The 25,930-nt window shown below is 36.3% G+C and overlaps 1 protein-coding gene across 6 annotated transcripts in view; it reads left to right on the forward strand.

Moving 5' to 3' along the window:
- Positions 1-25,717, forward strand: part of LOC131691225 (synaptic vesicle membrane protein VAT-1 homolog-like) — a 177,859-nt gene extending 152,142 nt beyond the window's left edge. For all 6 annotated transcript variants that reach the window (XM_058977459.1, XM_058977458.1, XM_058977460.1 and 3 more), the window contains exons 6-9: positions 12,470-12,615; positions 12,684-12,843; positions 12,904-13,414; positions 20,437-25,717. In XM_058977459.1, coding sequence (XP_058833442.1) covers positions 12,470-12,615; positions 12,684-12,843; positions 12,904-13,414; positions 20,437-20,456 — 837 coding nt within the window. In that variant the 3' untranslated portion in view covers positions 20,457-25,717. The remainder of the gene's footprint in view (positions 1-12,469; positions 12,616-12,683; positions 12,844-12,903; positions 13,415-20,436) is intronic.
- The last annotated feature ends 213 nt before the right edge of the window (positions 25,718-25,930 follow it).

Genomic DNA, 25,930 nt, shown 5'->3' on the forward strand with positions numbered 1-25,930 from the left:
ATGGTCCGAAAACTTTCGCCTAATGACACAACAATTCACACGTTACTGACTGGTCCACAAAACGATTCTTCGCGAAATTTCAAACAATTAGCTCACTTCAGAAATTCAAATTAGTTTGTATATGATTACGGAAATAATGAAATAATTTGTTTCTAAATTGTCATTGGGTTATTCCTGAATTCGACCCGAAATACTATTTACGCACACCGAAAAGGACGCAAAATGTTGCCAAAACGATATATATGTTTCTTGATTTACGAAAAATGTTTCAAGCAGTAAGTCGATAATTGACATAGTAGTAAATAAAAAAAATCAAAATCTTCTCGGACAGACAAGCAGCACTGTTGGCATAAATGTCATCAATATGTGAGACCAAACTGGTTTGGGAGTGCATTACATCTTTACAACAACTGGCAACTCGGAATAAAGTAATGATATTCTGGGTACCAGGCCACCAAGGAATCGGTAGTTACGAAGTGGTCGACAAATTATCCAGGCGTGGATCATCAAACATATTTATTAGACCAGAGCCGTTTCTTGGCATATCTACCCGTGCCATCAAAATAGAACTTTCGGCATGGGCAAGAGACCAACTCTTGGACCAACTACTAAACGACTGGCGTAACGTAGTAGGCGCTTGACAAGTAAGAAATTCATACATCTAGACACAAACGAGAGCAAAAATACTAATGGATTTAATACGTAGACTTACGTATAATCACAGGTTTATTTACGGGACATTGTCCTGCCAAGTATCATCTAAAAAAGGCAAAAGTCAAGATGACATTTGTCGAATTTGTAACTACGAGCCCGAGCGTTCTTATCATATTCTCTGCCATTGCGCAGTACTTTTTCTTCGAAGGAACCAAATCTTCGGAAGGCATCTTATAGCGTCTAACCAAACGGATCCTCAGCTACATTAATAATGTACTATCCTGCTGGGACGACAGATGTGGACAAACAACTCGCTTCCAACTACTTTGGATTCGGGCAATTCGTAACAATTGGAGTAAACAGGGGCAGCCACAAAAGATGACATGAATAGTGGTCGCAGTGGCATCCCTAGTAACAATTGTGGTTTTATGATAGTTTTGTTGCCACTGATAAAACTTAGATTGCACTTGTAGCGTGCTATAAAACTTCAATTGTTACTTGGGATAGTTTCCCCTAGCAAAAAAGTATGCTTCTTTTTTAATTAATTATAACGACAAATTTTGAAAAATTTATTCTTTGTTCTTTCGGAGCAGGGAAAAGAGCGCTGGATCTGAGATTCAATCAGTCTCGTTCTTCAGCAGGCATAAAAACTCTTTTGTACCAACATATTCATACTTAAAACTATAATTATCACTAGGATTATTACTAACAGAAGAGAGAATTTTAAACCAGTCGTTTTACAACATTGCGAGACAGGTGAAAATCAAAGACATTGGAACAACGATTAAATAGACGACACACACTGGAAAATGGCTCATTGTAGCCGTAGTTGATTTTGGCCAGTCTTCCCTTTAACATCGACAAGTTTGCACCCGTATACAAAATATCGTGCACGCGTTCAACCTCAAACATGCTTTGCCTTTGTGTACAGGTTCGCATCGAACACCGAACCCAACCCATCGATGTGCAAACTTAGGTTTAAACATCGTGTACGTACACCGTGTGCGTGCATAAGAAAGGCACACAAAAAACAGAATGAGTCAATGCTAGTGATGATGAGTGAGAGAAAGAGAAAACTAGTATCAAGAACCTGTGTGTACGAACACCGCGTACGTACATGGGGTTCGGTTGTGCAGACGAACATGTGCTCGTATTTTGGTACGCATTAGCGCGTTCGAGTTTGCACACGAAATGAGGGGTGTAGGATGAGCACAGAACTAGAGCGAACCTGGTGTTCGATGCTCATTTGGGAAGACTGGTTTTGGCACATAGGTTTCTCAAGAAGGGATGGAATATTAAACTGCGACGATAAATATCAAAATTCATTTGCTGCAAGAGATCTGGGTAATCAATCCGAGATTGTAATTGATCTGCCACAAACACTGCTTTGGAAGCATCCCGTCGTGAAGGTAGCAAATCAAGGTCGATAAGCATACAGTGATCCTGATAGCTCGTTAGGTTGAGTGGGTCACTCCAGGGAAGACGACGAAGAGCGAAACGAACAACTTGAGCTAAATAGCTTCAATGCACTGAATATTGATTCGATAATATGGTGCCCAAACAACAGCAGCATACTCGAGCGTGAAGCGAACTAGGGTACAATGTAGTGCTTTTAGGCAATTAATCTTGCCGAAATCTTTTGTAACACGAAAAATAAACACCAACAGTCTGAAGACCTTCGAAATAGTATATTCCAAATGCTCTTTAAAATGCAGTTTAGAGACTAGCAAAACTCTCATGTCTTTGACGAATGGTTCGCGCTTGAGTACAATTTGCTAAATAGTATAGTCAAACTTGATTGCTGAGTGTTTGCGAGAGAAGGATATAATGGAGCATTTTGGGGCATTCTGCGCCATCCTATTAATGCTGAACCAAGTCGGAAGTGTATCCAACTATGACTATAAAAAGCTGTCTTTGGGTGTAATCCTTAATAAGATAAAATAAAATCATCGCCGAATAATAACTTAAAGCATTTCAATGAAACATTTGAATCATCAAGATAAAGCATAAATATAAATGGTCCAAGAGCTTACAACGAAAGGAGAGGTCACACGGCCATATCCCATCCAGTTAGATACAATTGAAGCCTATCCAGAAAGGAACCATTATGTTGTTGTGAGTGACGAAATCTAGCACAATCATCGACTAACAACTGGTTCATTAATAACGTTGGATTTGGACAAATTACGAGACTTTTCCACTCAACAAAACTAAAAATTTTAATAGCCCCTTTTTGATAATTACTCCGATGATTTTTACAAGTGTGGTAATAATTAAATATGCTCCGTTGAAGTCAAGCTGAATGTGGTGGACTGTTTTCTACCAGATGAAAATACAATCGATACAACCGATTTTAACTCGGCATCGGTTGTTTCATTTGAGTTGGAATTTCGGCGAAAGTCATTCGGAATTCCGATTAAAATTCCGGATAGATTTGACGAAATTTTTTTTAGTTATTTTTTACCTTAATTAATTATGCTGAATTTGAGAACTGTGAGAAGATGGAATTAGGTACATTGATATGAAATCCGGAGCAGTTTTTAAGTCACAACTTAAAATCATTTTTAGCGAATTTAGTTTCGAAGTCCTAATTTTTCAGCTTTGTATGTCGATTGGCTACATTCAGCAAGTTATGTGTTCACACTACTGAATAAGGGAGTGTCTACCCTAGTTGAAGTTAATGTAAAATGAAAAAAAACAACTCCTATATATCTTATAATAATAATATAATTTGCTGATAATTTGAAAAATTGTTTGATTTACCTGATTTTCGAGGCCAAAGATTTCAGGACCCTATCTACTCTTCCTCACAATGTATCGATTTTTTCACTTTTCCAACCATCCTGGAAAACGCGGAACATTAACAAATCAAATACACTTACCATTCAGCTAGGTAACCGCGGCGCCCGACTGTCTGTCTGCCGCGTGCGTACCTGTCGAGGACACCATCCCGGCGTCATACCCCACCTACCCGTACTATCATGCTAAAGCGGAAGCAGCATACCTGACGCTAGCGTAGTCGTAGGTTTTCCCATTCTATACAGTAAGGCTCTTTCAATAGCACGAGGCTCAGGATAGTGAAGTGCAACGGAACGGAAATACCGAAAGAAACAAATGAAAATTAACCTCATTTGGAGACTTTTGCCTTTTTTTCTGCACACTGCTGCTGCTACTGACGCTAGTCAGTGAAGTGGACTGGCAATGGGACGCGACCCTCCCTAACCTAAACGATGGTGACGGATTGTCAGACGATACCCGAACGGTGGTGGCTGGTTTCACTGTAAGCGAGGAACAGGCGTTACCGTTTTGCTTTGGCGTCACCATTAGGAGTATTGCTTCATGGTGGATAGGTTACTTCCATATTGAACCGATGGCCGTGACACGGGTTCTGTCTGAAGGCCAAACCTTGGAAACGGCGTCGAAGCGTACCTACACGGAAACACTTCAGTTCCTCGGAATGAAAAATTGGCTCATGATTTTCGGAAGATAGTGTTTTTTTCATATTATGACAGCACACCATGTAGGAATATTGTTGATATAATGAGCCCGTTAAGCAAAGTCATTGCATTCTAACTAGTTAATTAGTGATTGAGATACTACAATCACCTTAGGGGCCATCCATATAGCACGTGGACAGTTTGGGGAGGGTAGGGGTACGAAAAAGGCCACGATTGTCCATGGGGGGAGGGGTGGTGGTATGAGCATTGTCCACGTGGACTCTTCATCATATTTTGGTCTTTATCCCTTTATAAAGCAGTGGCAACTATATTGCCACCTTTTCGTTTCGTTCATAACGCAGAAATGTGAAGTGTTCCAATCTTATGAAATCTACTTGTTAGGAGTCTGGCAACTCTTCTTATTATTTTTTATTGAGATACAGCGAACAGTGTCAGATTGGTGAAGAGTTTTTTTGATAAAAATACGACGATTTCCTTTTGGATAATAAAATTAGCTCGATTTTGAAAAAAAAACTCTAGACCCTAAAAGTTGGTGATGCTAATTTGTAAAAACAACTATTTTTATTCCGAAAATTTGGTTTATGAGTGGTAAAAATTACAAAGAAAAAAATTAAATGAATAAATGAACGTCTGTAATCTGTGGTCTCATTTTTCAACTTCTCCTCAGAATCCAGGGGTTAATCAGGTAATAACCAGTAAATCACCTTAATTCCTTTCTGAATTTCCGATCCAGCTCGATTTGTCTTTATATTTCCACAAATCTCGTTGGTGATTCATCAGACTGACGTTTTCTAACGGCGGTACGGGCGGTACCAAGTTTTATTACGAAATAAATGTAAATATATTCTAAACTAAGTGAAAAAACCGTGTTTCTATTAATATAACATCCATTAATAGCCCCAAAATCTGGTCCTTATAAAAGGTTATTAGAACGGGAAACAAATTTGCACCATCATTGCCGTAAGCGTTTATACATTTTTCTTTATATGTTTCCTAGTACACCCTAATAAAAAATATTATGCACGAACATTAACCCATATAGTCCAACGAATCCACATATTGTTTGGATGAAACCCTGAACTGGTCGTTAGGCTCTTGAATGATAAGATGTTTATTAGGGCATGGTTTGAAACATAGCGCACATGCATTTCTGTATACCGAAAACAGCTTCATCGTAAAATTTTGTTCCCAGGAACACTTCAAACTTCGGCCATTTCGTCAAATCCCACCGTTTTCTGGATTTGAAAGCTTATTGTTGATATTACTTGAACCAATTTTAGAATTTATAACTTGCTTTAATTTCTGTTACTATAAAAATGTATTTTAGACATACATATTTTTTCAGAAAGGTTGAAAAAATTTATGAAATAAGTTTGAATGATTTTTTTTTCTGTCCTCCAGACCACATCCAGCACCAAATTAGAAAAAAAAATCCGTATTCATCTATAATTTGAATCCCTGTTATGCAATTATCCGACAGAACGATTGAAAAATCAACGTGGACATCATGGCGAAAATGCTTCGAAATAAACAAACTTTTTCCAACATTATTCTTGATTTCAAAACATCCGGGGATACCGCAGATACGCGTAAAAAACCGTGTTAATTCAAAAATCTGGTTAAAAAACCGAGGTAATTAAAAAATCCGCGTTAAATAAAAAATCCGCATAAAAAAGGGGTAATTCGAAAATCCGAACTTTTTTTATCGATTTGATTTCTTCTGCAAAGTTTTAGTACTGTTTAAACCGCGAAACTTTGCTCAACGACCCATATTTTTTTATTTATAAATTTCGGAGATATGAAGTGTTTTTCATTGAACCCCATTTCGAATTCCATATTTACCACTTTGGTTTGAGATGCATGTAATGAATAAGACAAATACGAAATCAGTACAATTGCACAGTTTTCCCACGAGATTGACTGGTACCTTATTTGTCCTAATTTGTCCTATTTTCAGACAACTTTTTCTTATAAAACAACGAAAAATTGTATTCAAATGACTCTAACTCAAAAAGTACACTTTGTATTTCACCTCAATTGGTTTCATTAAAAATGTGAGAAAATTCCATATTAAATGGTGTCCTCATATCTTTCAGTTTTTTAAATTTAAGTAACATTTTCGAAGTAAAGTATGTTAAAGTTAGAGTTTTTTTTATCAATTTCTTGAAAACTTAGATAGTTAACATTATTATTTTAAGGCTATGGATTGTTCGTATGAAAAAGTTGCATAATTTGTTCTTTGACGTCTTACTCTTATCTCTTCTTGTTTCCACGTGTTTGGGCTAGTGAACTTGAATATTTTTATCTTATTTTCTCTTATACTAGCTATAAATGAAAAGTATGCCACTTATCATATTTTTTTCATTCCACTGGAGAGCGAATGATATCAGCGAAATAAAAAGAGACAGGAATAAAATGTGAAAAAAACAAGTTGTAAAATATTTTAAGAGACATGAAATGAACAATCACAATGATGAAGTTTGTTAATTAGTTTACAAATCACAAAACTCCTCTAAAAACATTAATTCTAATCTACTTTACTAGTGAAGGGTCACTTAGTGCACTTAACTAAAAGAATTTGGTAGGAAATTTTCGCAGATTTTCAATGAAATCTGGGTAATATTGATATAAAGCATATTTTTAGGCTAGAGTCTTAAGCACGTACAAGTCAACTTCAGAAAAAGGTTAACAATGTAATTTCAACGAAAGGACAAGGGATACGAATATTGTGTTGAATAAATTATGGTTCGTTTTGAATCTCGACATTTGGATAATAGGTATTGTTATGTTCATTATTCTTTATTTTGAGAAAACATACAAAAACTTCATCAAAACACAATTTGAATAACAAAAGCCAAATATTGCAAAATGGATAAAATAATAAAAAACGAGTAAACAGCAAAATGAAAAATGCAATCTCAAAGGCATGAAATAAAGGAAAAACAGCAAAAGGAAGAATAATGAATGCAACAAAAAATATAAAAATGATGCTACAAAAAACGTAAACAATTATAGAAATGAACAAAATGGATCCACTGAGTGAAATATAAAAACAACAATAATACAAAATGTTTGATATATAAAAATCGGTAGCAAAATAAAAAAAGAATAAAACAGGAAAGCAGGAAAAAAATTCAAAATGAAAAAATAATAAAAAACAAGAATTAAAAAATTGAGAAAAATAAAATAAAAGTAGACAAATTATGTTTCTTAACCCTCACAAAGGCAAGCTAAAATTGTGACTTCAAGAAGCATCGCTCCTAAGACCCAATGAAATCAAAAACCTCTTTTTTGTCGTTTTATCAGTGTGAGAATAGAAAGCCCGAAAACGCTTAATCATTTGTATTTCAGATTACAAGTTCATTGAAACTAGAGAACTGTAACTAGTCGGGACTCTGAGACCCCTTGCCTTTTTGAGAGTTAAATTAACTAATTGGAATAATAGAAATAGAAATAAATGGGAACAATTTGAAGAAATAGTTTGAATAAAAAATAGCAAACAGAAATAAGTGGAAATATTCCAAAACAGACAAAAGTGAAATCATAGAAAACATTTAAAATCAAAATGGATAACACGGGTAAAATGAAAGTGCTAGAAGAAATGAAAGAAATAGGAATACTACAACAATAAAAATAAGAGAAAATTTCAAAAAATTATCGGTTAAATGTTAAATAAATCTATATAAAATAAAAGATTTTTCTTTAAATAAACGAAATATGAAATTCAAAGTTGTTTTAATATGTGAACAGAAATTTAAGCGAAAACAATAGGAAAATTTGTTTTTTGGAAAATAAGAGAAATATAAAAATTAATAATATGGAAAAAGGGCAGATAGAAAAAATAACAAAATTGGTTTATCGGAAAACCAAAAAAAAACAATTAGTGAAAAAAATAAATAAATTTAATAAAATCAATTGAACTAATGAATTTAAAAAAAAAACAATCAAGCGTTAGATAAAATGAAAACAACACGAAAATATTAAACGAATTGAAAAAATTGGACAAATTTTAGAAAAGAGGCAAACATGATAAAAATAGAAAAAGTAAAATATGGACCAAAATATATAAAAAATGTAAAATAAGAATAATTGAAAAAAAGAAAGAATAAAAATCCTGGATGAATAGGAAAATGAAATATGAAGCAACAGAAAGAAAGAAAAAATGGAAACAATAGTAACTGTCTTCATATAATGTAGAATTTCTCTTACGAAATAACAAAAAAACCTGTTTTAATCCACCTAGCGGTGCAATTGTGCCTTTCTCATTTCTCTAAACTATGGCACGGAGGCTTTTTATGTTCAACATAATTGTGGAAATGTCCATTACATTCTTAATACACTTTGCACTTATACACAATGGCATGCCAGCCACGAACTTGATGAGCTACGTGTCGACGGTGAAACACTTGAAACAAAAAATATCATACTCCATTAGCCTAATCAGCATTAGATCAATGTTATCTGCTTGCTAACTCATTTTGTCATGCGGGGGTGGGTATGTGAGGAGGGCGAAAGTCCCATGAACGAACGACTCCCCAGCTTAAATTGGTATGCTTTGTGATATAGTGGTGGTTTAAAGATGATGGGGTTGAAAGGGAGGGGTATGAGGGCTGGATGGGGTGGTGGTCTGAGGGGTGATTTAAGGAGATTTTTAAAGGAGGGGAGTGAACAGTAGAGGGGGGGGGGTGTAACCCCTCTCCGTAAACCATCAACTACGCCCCTGTTAAAATCCAGAAACCTTATGCGAGTCGAAAAAAATTAGATTAGGTTGACGTTTTTCAGAGTGATTGCATAACCTTTCTATATGAGAAAGGCAAAAAAACAATCAAGCGTTAGATAAAATGAAAACAACACAAAAATATTAAACGAATTGAAAAAATTGGACAAATTTTAGAAAAAAGGCAAACATGATAAAAATAGAAAAAGTAAAATATGGACCAAAATATATAAAAAATGTAAAATAAGAATAAATGAAAAAAAGAAAGAATAAAAATCCTGGATGAATAGGAAAATGAAATATGAAGCAACAGAAAGAAAGAAAAAAATGGAAACAATAGTAACTGTCTTCATATAATATAGAATTTCTCTTACGAAATAACAAAAAAACCTGTTTTAATCCACCTAGCGGTGTAATTGTGCCTTTCTCAATCATAAACACGAGAATGTTTGCGTTGTTTATAAAAAAAGCTTTCAAATGCAAATATTACATTTTATTATTATACATGACATGACAAATATAAAAGAAAAGAAATCATTATTCGAGTTCTAAAATTTTGTAAAAGAAAAAACAGTCGCGGTAATATTGAACTGAAAAAAGGTGCACAATCGGCAAAGTCCAAAAAAGTCGATTTTCATTAAAAAAAATTTTTGTGATAACATAAAATATCGACGTTTCATGCATTTTAAAGATGTTTGGCATCAAAAATACGAATTCGATTTTTGAAATTTCATGGGGGTCCCCCCTTTGAAAAAAAATTTGAGTTCCGGCTTATATGGGAATTTCATATGTGACCGGACGATTTAGTCTATATTTCCGGACCCATATAAGCGATCTGTACCAAATTTTATAGACATCTGTGGGGATATTATAGCTATCATTTGGGACTAAGTTTGTAAAAATCGGCCCAACCTTTTCCGGGAAACTGAGGTGAGTTCGTAAATTTTGAAAGATGGCCGCGTTTCCCGGGCACTTCCGGAACCGTCTATGTTGGTCAATGTAGTTAACAAAAGTTTGGCTGGCCGTCGGTGACCGAGAACAGCAAATTTAAGTTGTTTGAGAGACATTTTAGCGGTAAAAATTCCTTTTTTGCTTTCATCGGAGTATCGGTCTGAATCACAATTTGCTATGTGATCGCACGCCACAACCTGTAACTCCGGAACCGGAAGTTGGATCGGGATGAAATTAAATAGCCGTTTACGGGGACGCAATATCTTTCATTTGAAGCCAAGTTTAGTCGAATCGGTCTAGCCATCTCCGAGAAACCGATGTGACTGTTATTCTGAATTTAGATACTTCCGCCGGGGCTTCCGGAACCGATGATGGTGGCCAATGTGGCCAAATAGACTTTGAATGGATGTTAGTGACTTAATACTACAAATCGAAGCAGTTGTGGTCATATTTTGGAAAAAATTTCACCTTTATACATTCATTGCAGAATTTATTAAAATCGACATTTTCTGCGTGTTCGTACTCATCACCCTGTAATTCCGGAACCGGAATTCGGATCGATTAGAAATTCAATAGCAGCCTATGAGAACGTTGCACCTTTCATTTGAGACTAAGTTTGTCAAAATTGGTTCAGCCATCTCTGAGAAAAATGAGTGACATTTTTGGTCACATACACACACAGACGCACATACACACACATACATACACACACACATACATACACACGCACAGACATTTGCCGAACTCGACGAACTGAATCGAATGGCATATGTCACTCGGCCCTCCGGGCCTCCGTTAAAAAGTCGGTTTTCAGAGCAATTGCAATACCTTTCTATTGAGAAAGGCAAAAATGGAAAAATTTATTTACATTTTGAAAGTTAGTGACGAAGGAAGTTTACCAGGACGAACCATTAACCACAGTCCAGTTGCAACACCTTCATTTTGTTATCGGCCATAAAACCGCTTACGACGTCGTCGTAATTTCTTGTTAGAGAAAAACATTGTTATCCCATTTACAAAATTCTTACGAAATCAAAATAAATCTCTTGATATTTCACCAAATCATCAACACTGTTTGTACCATAAAGTGTAAGGGAAAATCATATATTTGTTTTCCAACATGCTGCAATTTAGAATTTGGGCAAGCTGTTTTAATAAAACTAATGAAACTCTAATTCCATTTTCAAATAAATTGTTATCGGAAGTAATATTTGTCAGAATCTTTCCTTCTGTTCGAAACACTAGGCCCGGGGGGAGCTTTCGATTCCTGGGACTTTTGCTTGATATTGTTAATACAAATGCAATCGAACCCCCAAGTTCTGAACTATGACCATGAAAACTAAACATATCCAGAACACAATCACAGCAACCTTGCCAAACTTTCGTGTGTAACGCATTCTTTGGTGTGAACTAGCTTCGTGGATACACACATAGTGTCATGAATACGAGGTGTACCATTTATGGTTTCGGAAGCTTGGTTATGGTTTTCATAAACGGTTCATTTTATTTTATTCGTGATTTCTTATGAATTTATGAATAAATATTTTCCGTGCATCTTCATTTCAAAGTAGTTTTTTTTTAATTTGACCTTGTGTACACTTTTTTGGAATGAATTTTTAACAGCTTAAATGAACCATTTTCTAATAAATCAAAATAAATATATTGTCATTGTAACCCAAGACCAAACCAATTAAAAAAATGTGTTCATTTATATAACTGAAATACACGTCTCAGAGCGGCGAAAAAATGATTAATTTATTTTTGATATCATGTGTTATGTTTAAAGTTTCACTTCAGCTACATGGGCTATAAATAGGCTTTCAAGCAGCTCTGATGATTTTCAACATATTTTTTATACGTGAACAAGAGATGCGAGATAACCGTCTAACTTGTTTACATTTTTAAATAATATCCTTGAATTTTTATAAATTTTCCAAGAGAACAGTAATGTTTGTTGTGCCCCTGACCTTAATGCAAATAGGTTGATAAGATTGTATCGAAAACATATCAATCCGGTAGCAATTCATGTTTTCAACTTCAAGAAACATGCTTTCATTCCGCCGCCATCTAGCGGGCAAATTTCCACGCGATTTCTAAACCTTGTCCTAATTTTGTAAACACACGACATAAAGACCCTTGACGCCATACCACACTAACTTACCTGCACCAGACTGCATTGGCGTCATTCGACTCAACTGGATTCGGTCGTCCTTTCCCTGTAATTAGCGGTTATTATTTCGACGAAAGCGACCGGGTCGAACGCGGGTGCGGGTGTCGTGAATCGTGTATGGGTCTGATGTTTATGACGCTAATGGGATGGCTCTCTGAACCGAACCACGCGTTTGCTGGAGTGGATAGTGAAACTGAGCCTCCCTTCGGCCTGCTTCCGGCACCACCACGCACGCAGTGTCAGCTGGACAATGTGGGCATGTTTTATGGCACGCCGTGTGGTTTGGGTGCAAGTGGTCTCGAATGGGTTGTTAGGCAAGTCCTTGCTGGTGAAGCGTTCTTGACACAATTGTGATAAATTGGAGTAGGTTTTTCCTTTATTAGCGTTTATAGCGGCCATTTTGATTACCTTATCCGTGCGAAAGGAAAATGATTTTTGATAGTTGTATTAATCGGATTCATTCGCTCGTTGTCAAAATCATATAACTAATGAATTGTTATTTTGCTTTATTAATTACAGGGTCAGGCAATTGTCCAACTAGCACGCACTATACCGAATGTGACTATCTTTGGTGTCTGTTCCAAATCCAAGCATGAAGCGCTTGCTGCCACTGGATTGATTGATCATCTGATCGACAGAGCTGATTACGTCAACGAGGTTAGAAAGTAAGTAATCGATCTTACCTAGATAACGATTACGACCGTCGTTTTACTGATTGAATTCCAAATTTCAGGATCACAACCGAAGGTGTTGACGTTGTCTTGGACTGTCTGTGTGGCGAAGAATGCAACCGGGGCTATGGCTTGCTGAAGCCGATGGGCAAGTACATTCTGTACGGATCGTCCAATGTGGTTACAGGAGAGACCAAGAGTTTCTTCAGCGTTGCTCGTTCGGTAATTAGTCCTTTCTGTTGGCGGTTTCGGTTTTACTTAGTCAAAAATTTATATTTACAGTGGTGGCAGGTGGACAAAGTTTCCCCGATCAAGTTGTTCGATGAGAACAAGAGCTTAGCCGGATTTAATCTGCGGCATCTGCTGTACCAGCAGGACGGTTCTGTGTATGTACGTTCGACTGTGGATAAGATTTTCGCTCTCTGGACAGCCGGAAAGGTCAAGCCAGTGGTGGACAGTGCTTGGGCGCTTGAGGATGTTGCTGAAGCTATGCAAAAGATGCACGACCGCAAAAATATTGGCAAGCTGGTGTTGGATCCGGCCATGGAACCGAAACCAAAACCGGCCACTCCAGCTAAGAGCAAGTCCAAGAAACAGGCTAGCGAAGATAAGAGCAGCAAGAAGGAAAAGGACGACGACAAGAAGCCAGCTGAGAATGGGGAGGAAAAGAAGGAAGATGAAGAAGCTACCACGAATGGTGACTCGGCTGCCGCTGGTGAGGATGCAGTGACTAATGGAGACAGTGCGGAGAAGGCTGAACCGGCTGCCACCAACGGAAATGCTACGGAAAGTGGTAGGTTTAGGAGTCTTTGTGGTTTAGATTTATAAAGCAATATCAAACTCTGTAGGGGAGTGTTCCCGGCTGTGGAGCGAGTTTTGTTTTTTAATGGTAAAATTCGTTTTGATCATTCGTAAATTTGCTTAGCATGCAGAAATTGACAAGACATTCGTCAATATACATTTACGTAAGAGTTCTAGTTAAGGGGGCTTAAACATAAGCCATGGGAAAGGCCTACATAACTATATAATTTTTTTTTAAAATGGTGAAAGACCATGCTGATGCAGCTTCTCAGAAAGAATACTGATAGAAACCAAATCGAAAATCCACTTAATATCCAAGAAAACTATGCTAACTGCATAAGCCATTTGAATTTCTATTGAGAGCAACGCAAGGCAATCGTTCATTCTGCATTTGCGGAAGTCAAACTGTGTGTCTGACAGGCGTTTGCTTCGATCAAATTGTCAAGGCGGAACAAGATCATTTTCGCGAGCAACCCTCAAATATAGGACATCATATCATTCGGTCGATATGAGTTGTGGTCGGAGGCTGGTTTTCCTGATTTTTAGATGGCGACGACACTCACTTGTCTCCAATCATGTGCGATGATGTTATCATCAAGAAACATTTTAAATCAATTCAACACGCGTCTCTGGGCAGAGTCAGATTCATGAATTTGATTCTGTCTGACCCTGGGGCTTTATTGCTACATGATATGAGAGCAAGTGAGAACTCCATTATCGAAAAAGGTGTTTCGTTCGCGGTATCGTGAGGGTGCGCGTTGCGATAGATCTTTTGTACCGGGTAGACTTTCTTGGTAAATTCAAATATCTAACGGTTTGAATACTACACGCTCTCGTTTGTACTGTTTCGGTTTCGCATTTCGGACAGTATCCCAAAGAGTGCTCATCGATGTTTCTCTCGTTAGCCCGTCAACGAACCGGCGTCAATAACTATGTTTCTTGGCTTTCATCAAAATCTTCATTCATGTTGCTAGCGTATTGTACTGTCGATAGCTAGCGGGTAACCCGTCGTCCCGGAAGGTCTTATACGCGGCGACCTTCTCACCGTGTACGCTTGAGCACTCTGTGTCTCACCATGGGTTGGGAAAGTTTGCGTCTGGTTCATGTTTAGTTTGAGCTTGTATTGCGGTGTCGAGAATCAAGCCAACCAAGAACCCGTACTCTTCCTTCGGCGGAAGCTCTTGTGTGGGCTCGATTTTTTCGGATACTGCGGACGCGTAGCTCTTTCACTCAATATTGGCAGATTGGCGCTACTATTATGATTAAGGATTACATTCCACATGCAAACCAATCGCAGCGATTTGAATCAGAGAGACAAATCTAAGGCAGTCGGGTGTGGGGGTGGAGCTGGGATCCATGTCATTTCACCCTTGTTCCAAATGATCATATTAAAGTTTCTTCAGAGCTCGTGGAGTGAGGTAGATCTCAACATTTGGGGTTTTGTTGTCCCAGGAAGTTCTGAGAACTTGCTTCGGTTTTGCTCCAGTACTTTCTCGAGCTGTTATATTTGGAAGACCTTAAAGGCAAGTTGAAGAGAAAGAAAGTTTAGAACATTTGACACTTTTGAATGTATTAGTTTTATACTTGCAAAACTAAGCATGACGTCCGGGCCCTTGAAGTAAACATAAACATCCGAACGAGCATCGTGATTCTTTGACGCACGATGAAAAATGAGTGCTTCACCTCGGATCTACCGATTCGAACACGTAGGGACACTATCTCGAAAATACCGATTAAAATAATTATGGCGAACCGCAAGAAAACTTATGGCAACATACAGGCCCACTACGTCATTTGTTTGTGCTTTTCTTCTTCCTATCCTCTTGTTTTTTCGCCTTCGTCGAAGAAAAATGGCAACCACACTCACACATAGAAAAAAAAATGTCCCCACCTGTATCCGTCTTGCCTTAAGGTTGAACAGAGAATGGTCAAAAATCGAAATCGAAAAAAGCAGTTTTTTCCACATCGTGTTTTAGATATCCATAAAAATCAATCAGCAGTACTGCAACAACATTCTACATAAGCTGATTGATTTTTATGAAGATCTAAAACACGGTGTGGAAAAAACTGCTTTTTTCGTTTTCGATTTTTGCCCATTCTCTGTTCAACCAAGAGCTTAGGAGAGGACGTGTTCCTCCTTTTTCTATTGCCTCTAGGCGTAGCTGAAGATGTTCCTTCCTGGGGATCGTCAGAGTCGCATTCGTCAGTAAACAAGTTATGATAAATATTCGTAGAGACCGCACAGCTATCTTTTGCATTTCTGCAAAAGATCGCTTAGAGCTTCCCTGAAATGAACGCTTCATTTTATCTTCGCGATATTTACACGCGGGACATGTCGGGAGATCATATGGATTTACCCCCCCACAGTAGAGACACTTTTCGATATCCCTTCCACAGTAGTCATCTACATGATTCCCATCGCATTTCCCATAGCGAGCCTTATTACTACACTGAAACGAAGACCATGGTACGCACTACTATATTAGAGGTTTAAATTAAAAAGACGGTACCAGTGAATTTTGGTAGACAATATATCATGTTTGACTTGAGCTTGATTCCTGTCATTTGTACTATGTCCATGTTGACATAGAAATATGGTATTTCTTACCATTTCATGTTAGTATAATAGTATTTTTTACAATACCTGCATTTTCATCCAATGGTCATGAATACCATTAATATGGTTGTTTTGAAAATAGCTAGCTGGTTGAAATAACTATTGATGGTTACCATTTTATATTAATATAGTATTTCGGTATATAAATAGTATTTTTTTAATTACACTTGAAACTTTTTTTTTATAATTTCCTTTATTGAATCATACATACAATATTCTCATACAAAATATTAAAATACATTAATTGTAGAACTCACTTGAGGCAGGTATCGCGTAAAATTTGCTTGGTTAGATGTCTGTTTATTTGGTCATATGGGAACTCATATCGTGGAGCACCTTTTCATCCAACTGTTTGAAGGACGGAACTGCAATGACAAAAATTTGTAATACGCAGTTTATCTTAAGCATAGAACAAGATCTTACCTAGAAGAATCGCTTACGTGATGTAGCTGTGGTTTTATTCTGTTTCTAAATCATGGAAAGTTAAATCGTTAAAAATCTCAGAACTTGTTTTTAGTATCATGACTAGTTATAATAATACATACCGATGTTATAATGCGGGCCATGAACGTGGTAGTTTATTGCAATATTCCCTTCATTTTCCGTGATTTAATAAACACAACTTTGGGAAATACACTAAAAAGATATGTTTTCGCTCATATGCACGCGGAGAGAATATTTTTTTCATTACATGGTGGACAGCATTATTAGCACTGAAAAATTACTATGTTCATAGTATTTTCAATGGTAAACCATATTTATTTAAAACACTGGTGAATCCTTTCATTATTACTAGGTTCGTGGTAAAACTGATAGAAGTCCGTAAAGCTTTAGCAATTGAACCAGTAAGCACAGTTAAATCGAAAATTTTAGTAGTTTTTTCAACTATGGATTAAAGGTTAATTTGAATACACAAAATAGTAAGAACTACAATGACTATTTCTCCGCTTGCATGGTAATTCCAAATATTTTCAGGTAATTTGAAAATTATTCATAGTAAATTTTACTATTTATTGAGCATAGTACTTCCTACCATGACTATGTGGTTATTAATACCATGTCGTTCTTTTCAGTGCACAATGGGAGGCTGTGTATCCCTATTGTTTGCAATTAGTGTTGGCAACCTTGCTAACAACGAAACAAGTTAGAGAAATGACATTTTGTTTCAGTGCAGCATATAGCAAACGCACATGTATATAGAGTTCTACGCAAATGATTTCACTCACACTACTTGGGTGTTTGTTTTCCTCCATCTGTCATATATAAAACTGTCAGTTAATTTAAACATTTGAATTAGCTCTCCTAAAGTATTTATAAAGGTGTTGAAATGCTCTATGTGGCTGTAAAACTTATTCGGGAGACGTACAATTCCGGTTGGTCAGATTCCATCATGAAAATAATCCGACCAAAAAGTTATTTTCGATTTGTTTTCCTCCATCTATGACAAGTTGAGGAAAACAAACCGTTGAACACACCAATACAGTTACAGATTGTCAAGTATTCTATAGAGAAATAAGTTTCAGTTTAATTTATCTTCTAGGAAGTAGGCATGTTCTTTATTAGGTTCTTTACTAACTCGGTTAACCTCACTTTTCTTGACAGTTCGCTTGAACTGTTTACATAGAAAAAAATGTGGACGACTAGATTCGCTCGAAGCAAATTGCAAATAAATTTTCTAAGTCCATGTAACCAGTACAAGCGACCTGTCAAAAATAAACGCTCAAATTTTTCTAAGTCCATGTAAACAGTACAACTGTCAACAAAAGTGACGTTAACTGTGTCAGTAAAGAACCTAATTCACTGCGTATATTCTTCCGATAGGTTATGGGCATGTACGCGATAGTTTCGAAGAGCAAATTTTGCATGGGTTCAGACACCACAACTACTTCAAAAGACCATAAATATTGTCCGTGTCAATTTACACGACCACCCAAAACACCATTGAATCGTCGCTGCTGTGCTATCTTATGACAAACGCCATTTAGCACATTTCGGGAAAAACGATTTTTAAAGTTTGAGGTTGAATATTACGAAGATCCGTTTAGTATGTTGAGAGTTTTTGGTAAAAGGGTAAACAAAAAATCACACTCACACGTGTCATAGATGTGTATGAAGTTCTATGCAAATCATTTCACACACACCACTTGGGTGGTTTATTTTCCTCCAGCTGTCATATGTAAAACTGTCAGCCAATTTAAACATTTGGAATAGCTCGCATAAAGTATTTATAATAATTCTGAAATGCTCTTTGTCGCTGTAAAAGTCATTCCGAAGACGTACAATGCCGGTTGGTCAGGTTCCATCATGAACATAATCCGGCTGAAAAGTTATTAGCGTCGAACACACTAATACAGTTACAGATTGTCAAGTACTCTATTGAAGACCAAATTTGTATGATGTGTCACAATTGTGCATGGAAAATTTTCTATACAAATAATGCACCAATTATTAACTTTTATTCATAACTTCGGCTTTATTTGGTCTAGAAACAATCGGTGAGATGCATTTCAAGGAAAATTGGTCAAGGAATCTAGAAAAAAATAGTAATTTTTAGTTACTGCGTTGCCAAACGTGCAATTTGTGTGCGTGTGTTCCTTTGACATTTTTACATAAAAACATCTAAAACTTCAATATAACTTGAACCAATCCCAAGATAAGGTGATTTAGAGCAAAAAACTCGCAATTTCTCATCACGTTTCTCACTATATCTCAGTAACCAAGAAGAATTTCAAAATTCTTAAAATGTCACTTTGTAGAGATTTTTCAGACAAGAAATGTGGTATATCTAACTCAGTTTACCCCAAAATGGCGATTGTCATAAGATAGCACATGGTTTTTATATGGGATCTGCAGGACCATGGCTATGGTGTTTTCATAGGTTGATCCCATTTAAAAGGAGAGAGGTTTGAAATTGGGCCATGACCATGGGGATATTATGAGCTTTTCGTCTGCTCGGGTAGGCATGTTCTTTATTCACTGCGTATATTCTTCCGACAATTAGTAGAGTTCATGATTCGCGGCACAAAAAAGCGAACAGATAGACGAACCTTGTCACAGAGGAGGCGGTTAGGACAAACCCAGCGAAGGTCTCCTGATAAGAGTCTATGTTAACGTATGTCCTCCCCCGTCGGTTGCGATTTATGCTAAATGCAAACGTTTCAAAGTCCAGCATCTTCAGTGGCTGAAGAATGGGGTCTTTAAAACAACCAACCGCATGTGTCTACAGATCCGCACAATTCAAATTCGTATCGGAGGTGACCCCATCAATTTCAAACTCTATTAGTTGGTACATGTACTCCCATAACGCCCATTAACAGAGTTAAAAATAATCGAAAATCTTTTTGACGACTGAATATGAACCTGATGGGACCCGCGGTGAATAGAAAAAAATATTCATTCAAATACCTTTGTCATTCATTCAGTTGAATATCGTACAATAATATTCATTTCACTAATTATCTAGGCAAATGTTTTCAAATGCCGGTAAAGCATATAAACAAACAAATATCATCGCTTACATTGTGCCAGGGCCTACTTTGACGCGTTTGATTCGTTGCTGCACGTTCGCTTCGTGTAATAATCGGAGACGAATGAAAATCTGCATGCATGAATAGGCGGTTTCCTTGTTTGACGTTTTCAGCAGCGTCACTGAATATTGAAAATGAATGCGGCTGAATATGATCAATTTTCATTCAGTGAATTTGAATATTTGTAACTCTGCCCGTTAATATCATTTGCTGTCGAAGTTCTGTCAGAACTCGAAAAATCTGCAATAAATTCAAACACTTCTTGTTTTTGACCTGGAAAAAGATCGCTAATGACCCGGTTACGGAGCACGGATATAGTTTGAGATGGGAATTCGAATTGTATCTTACGTTGAGGCAAATCATTGTCAGAAGAAATCATTTTTACACCGACCCAGTACAGGCTGGCATTAAAGAAAAGAATTGGAAATGTAATATAGCGGGACTTTACTTGTAAATATAACGGTATCCATGCGGATTACAAGAAAAGAAACTCTGCCAACCGAATATCGGTTAACGCGCACACACAAACAAAGGAGAAAAAATGCCGAAACGTCGAAGAGACGGAGAATGCTCAAGATAACCTTGAAAACGGATTAACATAGCGTTACACTGCACTGACTGGGAAGATCGGTTTATCGGTCCGAGAGTCACTGAACAAATGCCCACTTCTCTTTATTAATGACCAACAGAACAAATAAAATATCCCTTTACTCTAGTTGTTACTTTTCTTCTTATTGATGCGCTTGAAATAAATTTGAAATATGGACCGTGATAAATTGTTAAATATTTTTTAATATTTTCAAAACCAAAGAATAGATTTGAAAGTTTCATACAACTACTAACATATACTTTGTATTTTTATTTTTACAGAGAAAAAGGAATCGAGTTGAATATCCTAAGCAGCAGTAGCAACCCCTACACAGAATTGAGCCGCTAACAACAAACAACTGTTTTCATCGACATATTCACATCCCGAACATTTCAAACAACAATTCCCTATCACCAACACCAATCTGTGTACAGTATCCACTTTGTAGAACTGCGTCTACGTGCGTCACGACACATTCAATATCTACGCATCATGCACAGACGATACACAACTGAAAATCCGGCATCGTTTATTGCCCTATCTAGAGCGGTGAATCTTTAAGGCGAAGGCAACAAACCTTCCCAAGAAGTGTCCTATGTTAAATTTTAAAAAAGTCATGCCGTTTTTCTTTGAACAATTTTTCGCAATCAAGTGATGTCTCACGATCTCGTTTACTAATCCCGTCTGCAATTCAGTTACAGTAATATGACTCCGCAGAAAGAAAAGAAATGTTATGATATAAGCATAAACCACAAATAAGCACTAATTAAACAGAAACAAAAAACATGCCTCTAAAATGTTGAAGGTTTCAGGATGCGACACACAGAAGAAGAAAAAACACTGCACAAATGCCCAACTCACGGACACACACCAGTAAAAGATAGGAAAAAGATTTCATCCCAAAACCATCACGACACCATACACAAATACCCCACATTCACGCAAACATTACATTGTAACGCAGAAAATAAGCACTAAAGTTAACTACATGTTTTCAGTTGGTTAGCGTTTTTTTAGTGATAGAATTTATTAATTTATCATTTTGATTTGAAGCAAACAAAAAAAAAGTAAGAAAGTACGAACGACGAAAGCAAGCAAAAATTTTTAAATTTTAAACTATGTGTCATTTAATACTGTAATATTTAAATATATATGTTTAAATCTATGTATAACGAAGAAACAAAATGATTGATTTAAAAATATATATTAGATTCTTTATTGTGAGAATGATTTTTTTTTCGTTTTCTTAAGATAATGTTTATTTTTTACAGCGAGATATAACATTTAAAAAGATCATTTATACTGTTAGCAAACGAGAGAAAGAGAAATGTCATACATTCGATATCTAGCACAAGCGAGGATGCAATTTCATTCGTCAATACTGTTTGGTTGAATCGCTATTTTCATCTTAAGCGTTATAGTGTTAAAAGCAAGGATACACATTCGACGAGATATTTTTGTCTTCTTTTGTATAAATTTTTTTAAATATTTTTATTTTATAATACATTTGACAAAGGATTGAAGAAAAATATGTTCATTATGTTTCGTTTTTTTCTGTTTATTCATTTTAAGTTCCGAAAGCACCACTGTTCCCCTCCCTCTTCGTGTACCTAAACCATTGTCATCTCTTCACACTTGTACTATGTTGTCTCTGACGAAATGAACACAAACTCTGTATAAAAAACACCTCTAAGGTTTGTTCACATCGATTCTAGTTTTTAACTAACAGGGTCCTGTGTCAGTAAGTAAACCATTCAACTATGAGTATCCTGTCTGGGAAACATACCCGATCCGAAATCGGAGGATGCAGCAGAAACAAAAAAGACACCCAACCAAAAAGAAGAAACATTTAAAATCCGAGGAACTGTTGCTGTTGATTTGTTCATTGTTCGAAACGAAACTAAGAGAATAAAGAGCGTGTACCCGTATCAATCATGTTAAATTGAGTAACTGCGACTTAACTAACACCGGTGTCAGGTTAATTACGGCACTAAATATAACCTCAATGTTATAAAGCTAACGACAGCAGAGAGTACGCAGCCAAAACGGCAAAACTCTCCTATGAAAAAAAAAAACACTGGTGCGAGTCTTTGTAAATCATTTAAAATAAAACTAAATATTCATAGGTACAACAAAGAAACTGGTGTAATTTGTATGTATCAACATAGAAGCTGAGCTATATAAAATATACATGTGCTTTTGATGTTTAAACTATAATGGTAATTTTACACTTTTGCAGATACTACTTAATGATAGTGACAGTACGAAAAGGCTTGAATGCGACATCAGTTCGCTGGATCAGTGTCAACTGTTCCGCTTAGCAAAATCTAAATTAAAAATAGAAACTGTGTCCGATCTTTCTGACTGAACACCACTAGCTGAAGTGCAATGCGGTGGAAACTGAACCTTTGCTATGTGGGAACACGTGTTTTATACTTTGTGATCTATGTTGAACTGCCGCAAATCTGTCCTTTTGAATATTATTTTATGATGACTCACTACTTATCTAGAATGATATTACTAATTGGTTATGTCGAAATTCGAATAAAATTATTTTATTAATTTCAAACTCGATTGGCAGTCGATAAATACAATTCAACGCTTTTTTGTGAAAAGGGCGATACTTACAAATGTAAACATAAGGCTTTTTTCAGCATGCGAATGAGGGCTTTAAAACGCAACAAATTAACCTAAAAATTTGGATTCTACGATATTACTTTCTTAAACTACAGCAAAAAATACATCGGGCGAAACTGTATTTTTGTTTGTTTATTTAAAGTTTCGCCCTCCACGCTCCATGCAAACAAGAAGGGCGATACTTATTTTGCTAGCAGTTTAGAGGCGAAACTGTTTTTTTCGAATTTTTTTGGATAATCAAGCTGATACCAGCTGTAAATAGTAACAATGATCGCTCTTGAAAAAACCCGGACGAAATCGGTGGTGTAATACGGTAGTTTTGTCGATTTAAATAGCAAAAACAAATTTAAATTTAATAATTTCAAATACTTTATGCAGTTTTGGGTTTCGATCACTGAATCATGCAATCTAGGATGTAAAAAACACAATAGTTCTTAAATAGGAAATAAAACCAAGCCTTGAAATATTCACTGTTGATTTTCTGTGAATGGTGTCACTGCTAGTATCGCCCTTTTCAAGAAAAAGCGTTGAATTGTCATTTTTTTCTAAGTTATTTATTAAATGGAAGCAGATGTCATGAAGTTCGATTGAAACAGTAACACTATGGGCCCAATTCGAACAGTCGCGTCACTGAATGACTAGAAGGAAATTTCCTCTTAAGGTAACGTGACTGTGAGAATTTAGCCCTATTTATAAACCCTTGATTCCCACGCGCACTTCAGAATTATAGTATGCTTGCTGGAAATGGTCGAAAAGTTGCGGCAAACCATGGGATGTATTGCTATCAATACATACAACAGAAATACCGATAAATGCGTAGAAATCTCCAAATGATTAGTAGCGAAAAAAGTGAGAAGAATGACAACGCGATAGGGTAGAATAGGTTAGGTGCGAACTTTCCAGAGATTGAGGCTAAGTGATAGAGACAACAAAAAATTTTCAATATACAAGTCAGGGAAATAATAAAAGTTGAAATGGGATTGTGATAATGTAACAAAATAAACTTTTAGTATTTTGCTAAACATGCACTTACAGATATGAAGCATTGAAACAAAAGGAATTATATCTACTAGAGGGCGCTGTTAGCTCTGGTGGGATATTGTCTCGCTCTTATATATTTGACATTTATTGCCCCGTTTATTACATTACAAAATAATGGGTAGCAAAATGAACGGTTCGATTATTGAATGGACTTCCGGTGCAATTTTCAACGCGGCAACACGTCTTGTTCTCCTGGTGCCGAAGGAATTGGTTTTTTCCGAAAAAAAACAATAGTTTTGTGTGCTGGGTTAGCGGCGTTGCGGGTTTCTCACCGGTGGTCCACAGAAAGTTAAGTCGACATGACTATAAAAGAATAATCAACTGGCAATATAGCTAATACGCTGCGCCATCTTTTCGACTCTTTTTACAAAAGAGTCAACCAAAACACGAAGAAGAAGAAAAAGATTATTGAATACGAATCAAACAATCGCGCTTTACTCCCTCTAGTAGTTGCAATCTCTTTTGTCGCACCGTAATGGCACAGATTATCAGAAGAAGAGAACTTATAGCTTCAGGAACCACCGACGATAAAATCCTCAGACACTTTTTGGACGATCTTTACACCACCGCTTATGTGGGTCCATCTTAGAAGCTACATCGAAAAAAAAATTTCACTCACTCATTCTAGATTGCATGCGTCTTCCTAAGCACAGTCGAACATAGTTCATCAGCATGTGCATAAGCTCTTTTAGGAAACGAATGAATAGTTTTTTGACGATTTTGAAAATGAAACATCACTAACTAGAAACAAATAAAAACAATATTTCATATTTATGACTGGAAGAGTAAATGAAACACAACTGCCATCAAAGTAGCCATCAATGAGGAAGTTTTATCGCCAACACAGAAAAGGTTGCACCGCCATTGCTCACGCCCACTAAAAATCGCCATGAATAAAAAAAACACTAGTAATCAGAAAGACTACTGACATCGATTTTCTCCTTTCAAATTATAATATCTACAAAACTATCATCAATTTCAAGAATTCCACAACTTTAGATTGCTTTCTTTAAGAAAACTGCACAATTTACATTTAGCTGAAAATGAAATGCTTTTGTCTTGAACATATCACTTTGATTTAGAAGTGCTTTTTGCGAAACCTTTTTGAATAAAGTTTTAGAGAGAATATACTCGCCATTTAAATTTCTACAAATGCTTGCAAATCCAAACACTGAAACTTGCGATCGGTCTAGTTAAAATTGAATATCAGACAATATATGCCCGAGGTATGCTGATATATTTATCAAAACTTGAACAACTAACTATTGAAGAACAGATGAGTTCTGTGAATGATATTCCCAATCAAATGAGTATCTCATTAACGACCATAATCAGGAATGTGAAATTTACACTCAACGATCACACAACAGGAAATCAAGCAAAATCAAAAAAAGGATGTCATGAGATCAACCTTAAAGTATCTATCTATACATATGTATATTCGTATAAATATATATGAAAGCCACTTTGATAAAGTAAATATATATATTTATATAACAAAATATGTAAAATTACAAACAACTGAAAACAAGTGGAACCAAACAAGATGAATGTGACACAAATGTAAGGCTTGAATAAGTGAACCTGTTCGGTAGGGGGTGGGTGAAGAGTTCCCCATTCTGCCGACAGTGTACCGGACAGCTGTAACTAACCGATCGTATATCTGCTACAACAATGTTAAAATATAATTAAATAGACAAGGGCGTTTATGCGACATTTTCGTCCGTCATGTAATCATGTAAAAGAAAGGTAAGAAAATAAGACAAACAAAGTTACACACAGAATCTGATGTACCGAATCAACAAACCGCGTTTTATGCTATGTGATTGTAGACATCTGGAAAGCTAATAAAACGAGTCTGAATAAAGGAAGTGAAATCCCATATCTGTCTGCGGTGTATTTTTACTAATATATGAATCACAATTTTTTTTATTTTTTTTTATTTTGGGGACCAATCAGCACTGCCTAGAGAAGATACCTAGAGAAAATTTTCAATAGGACGTAAGTAACATTGAGAGCCTCTTTTTGTTTACTTTCTCTTTCGTTTATTACGACGTCATTAGAACACTTTGCACTAATTTTCCAGTACATATCGAA

The sequence above is a fragment of the Topomyia yanbarensis genome, chromosome 3 (assembly GCF_030247195.1).
Source record: "Topomyia yanbarensis strain Yona2022 chromosome 3, ASM3024719v1, whole genome shotgun sequence".
Lineage (NCBI taxonomy): Eukaryota > Metazoa > Arthropoda > Insecta > Diptera > Culicidae > Topomyia > Topomyia yanbarensis.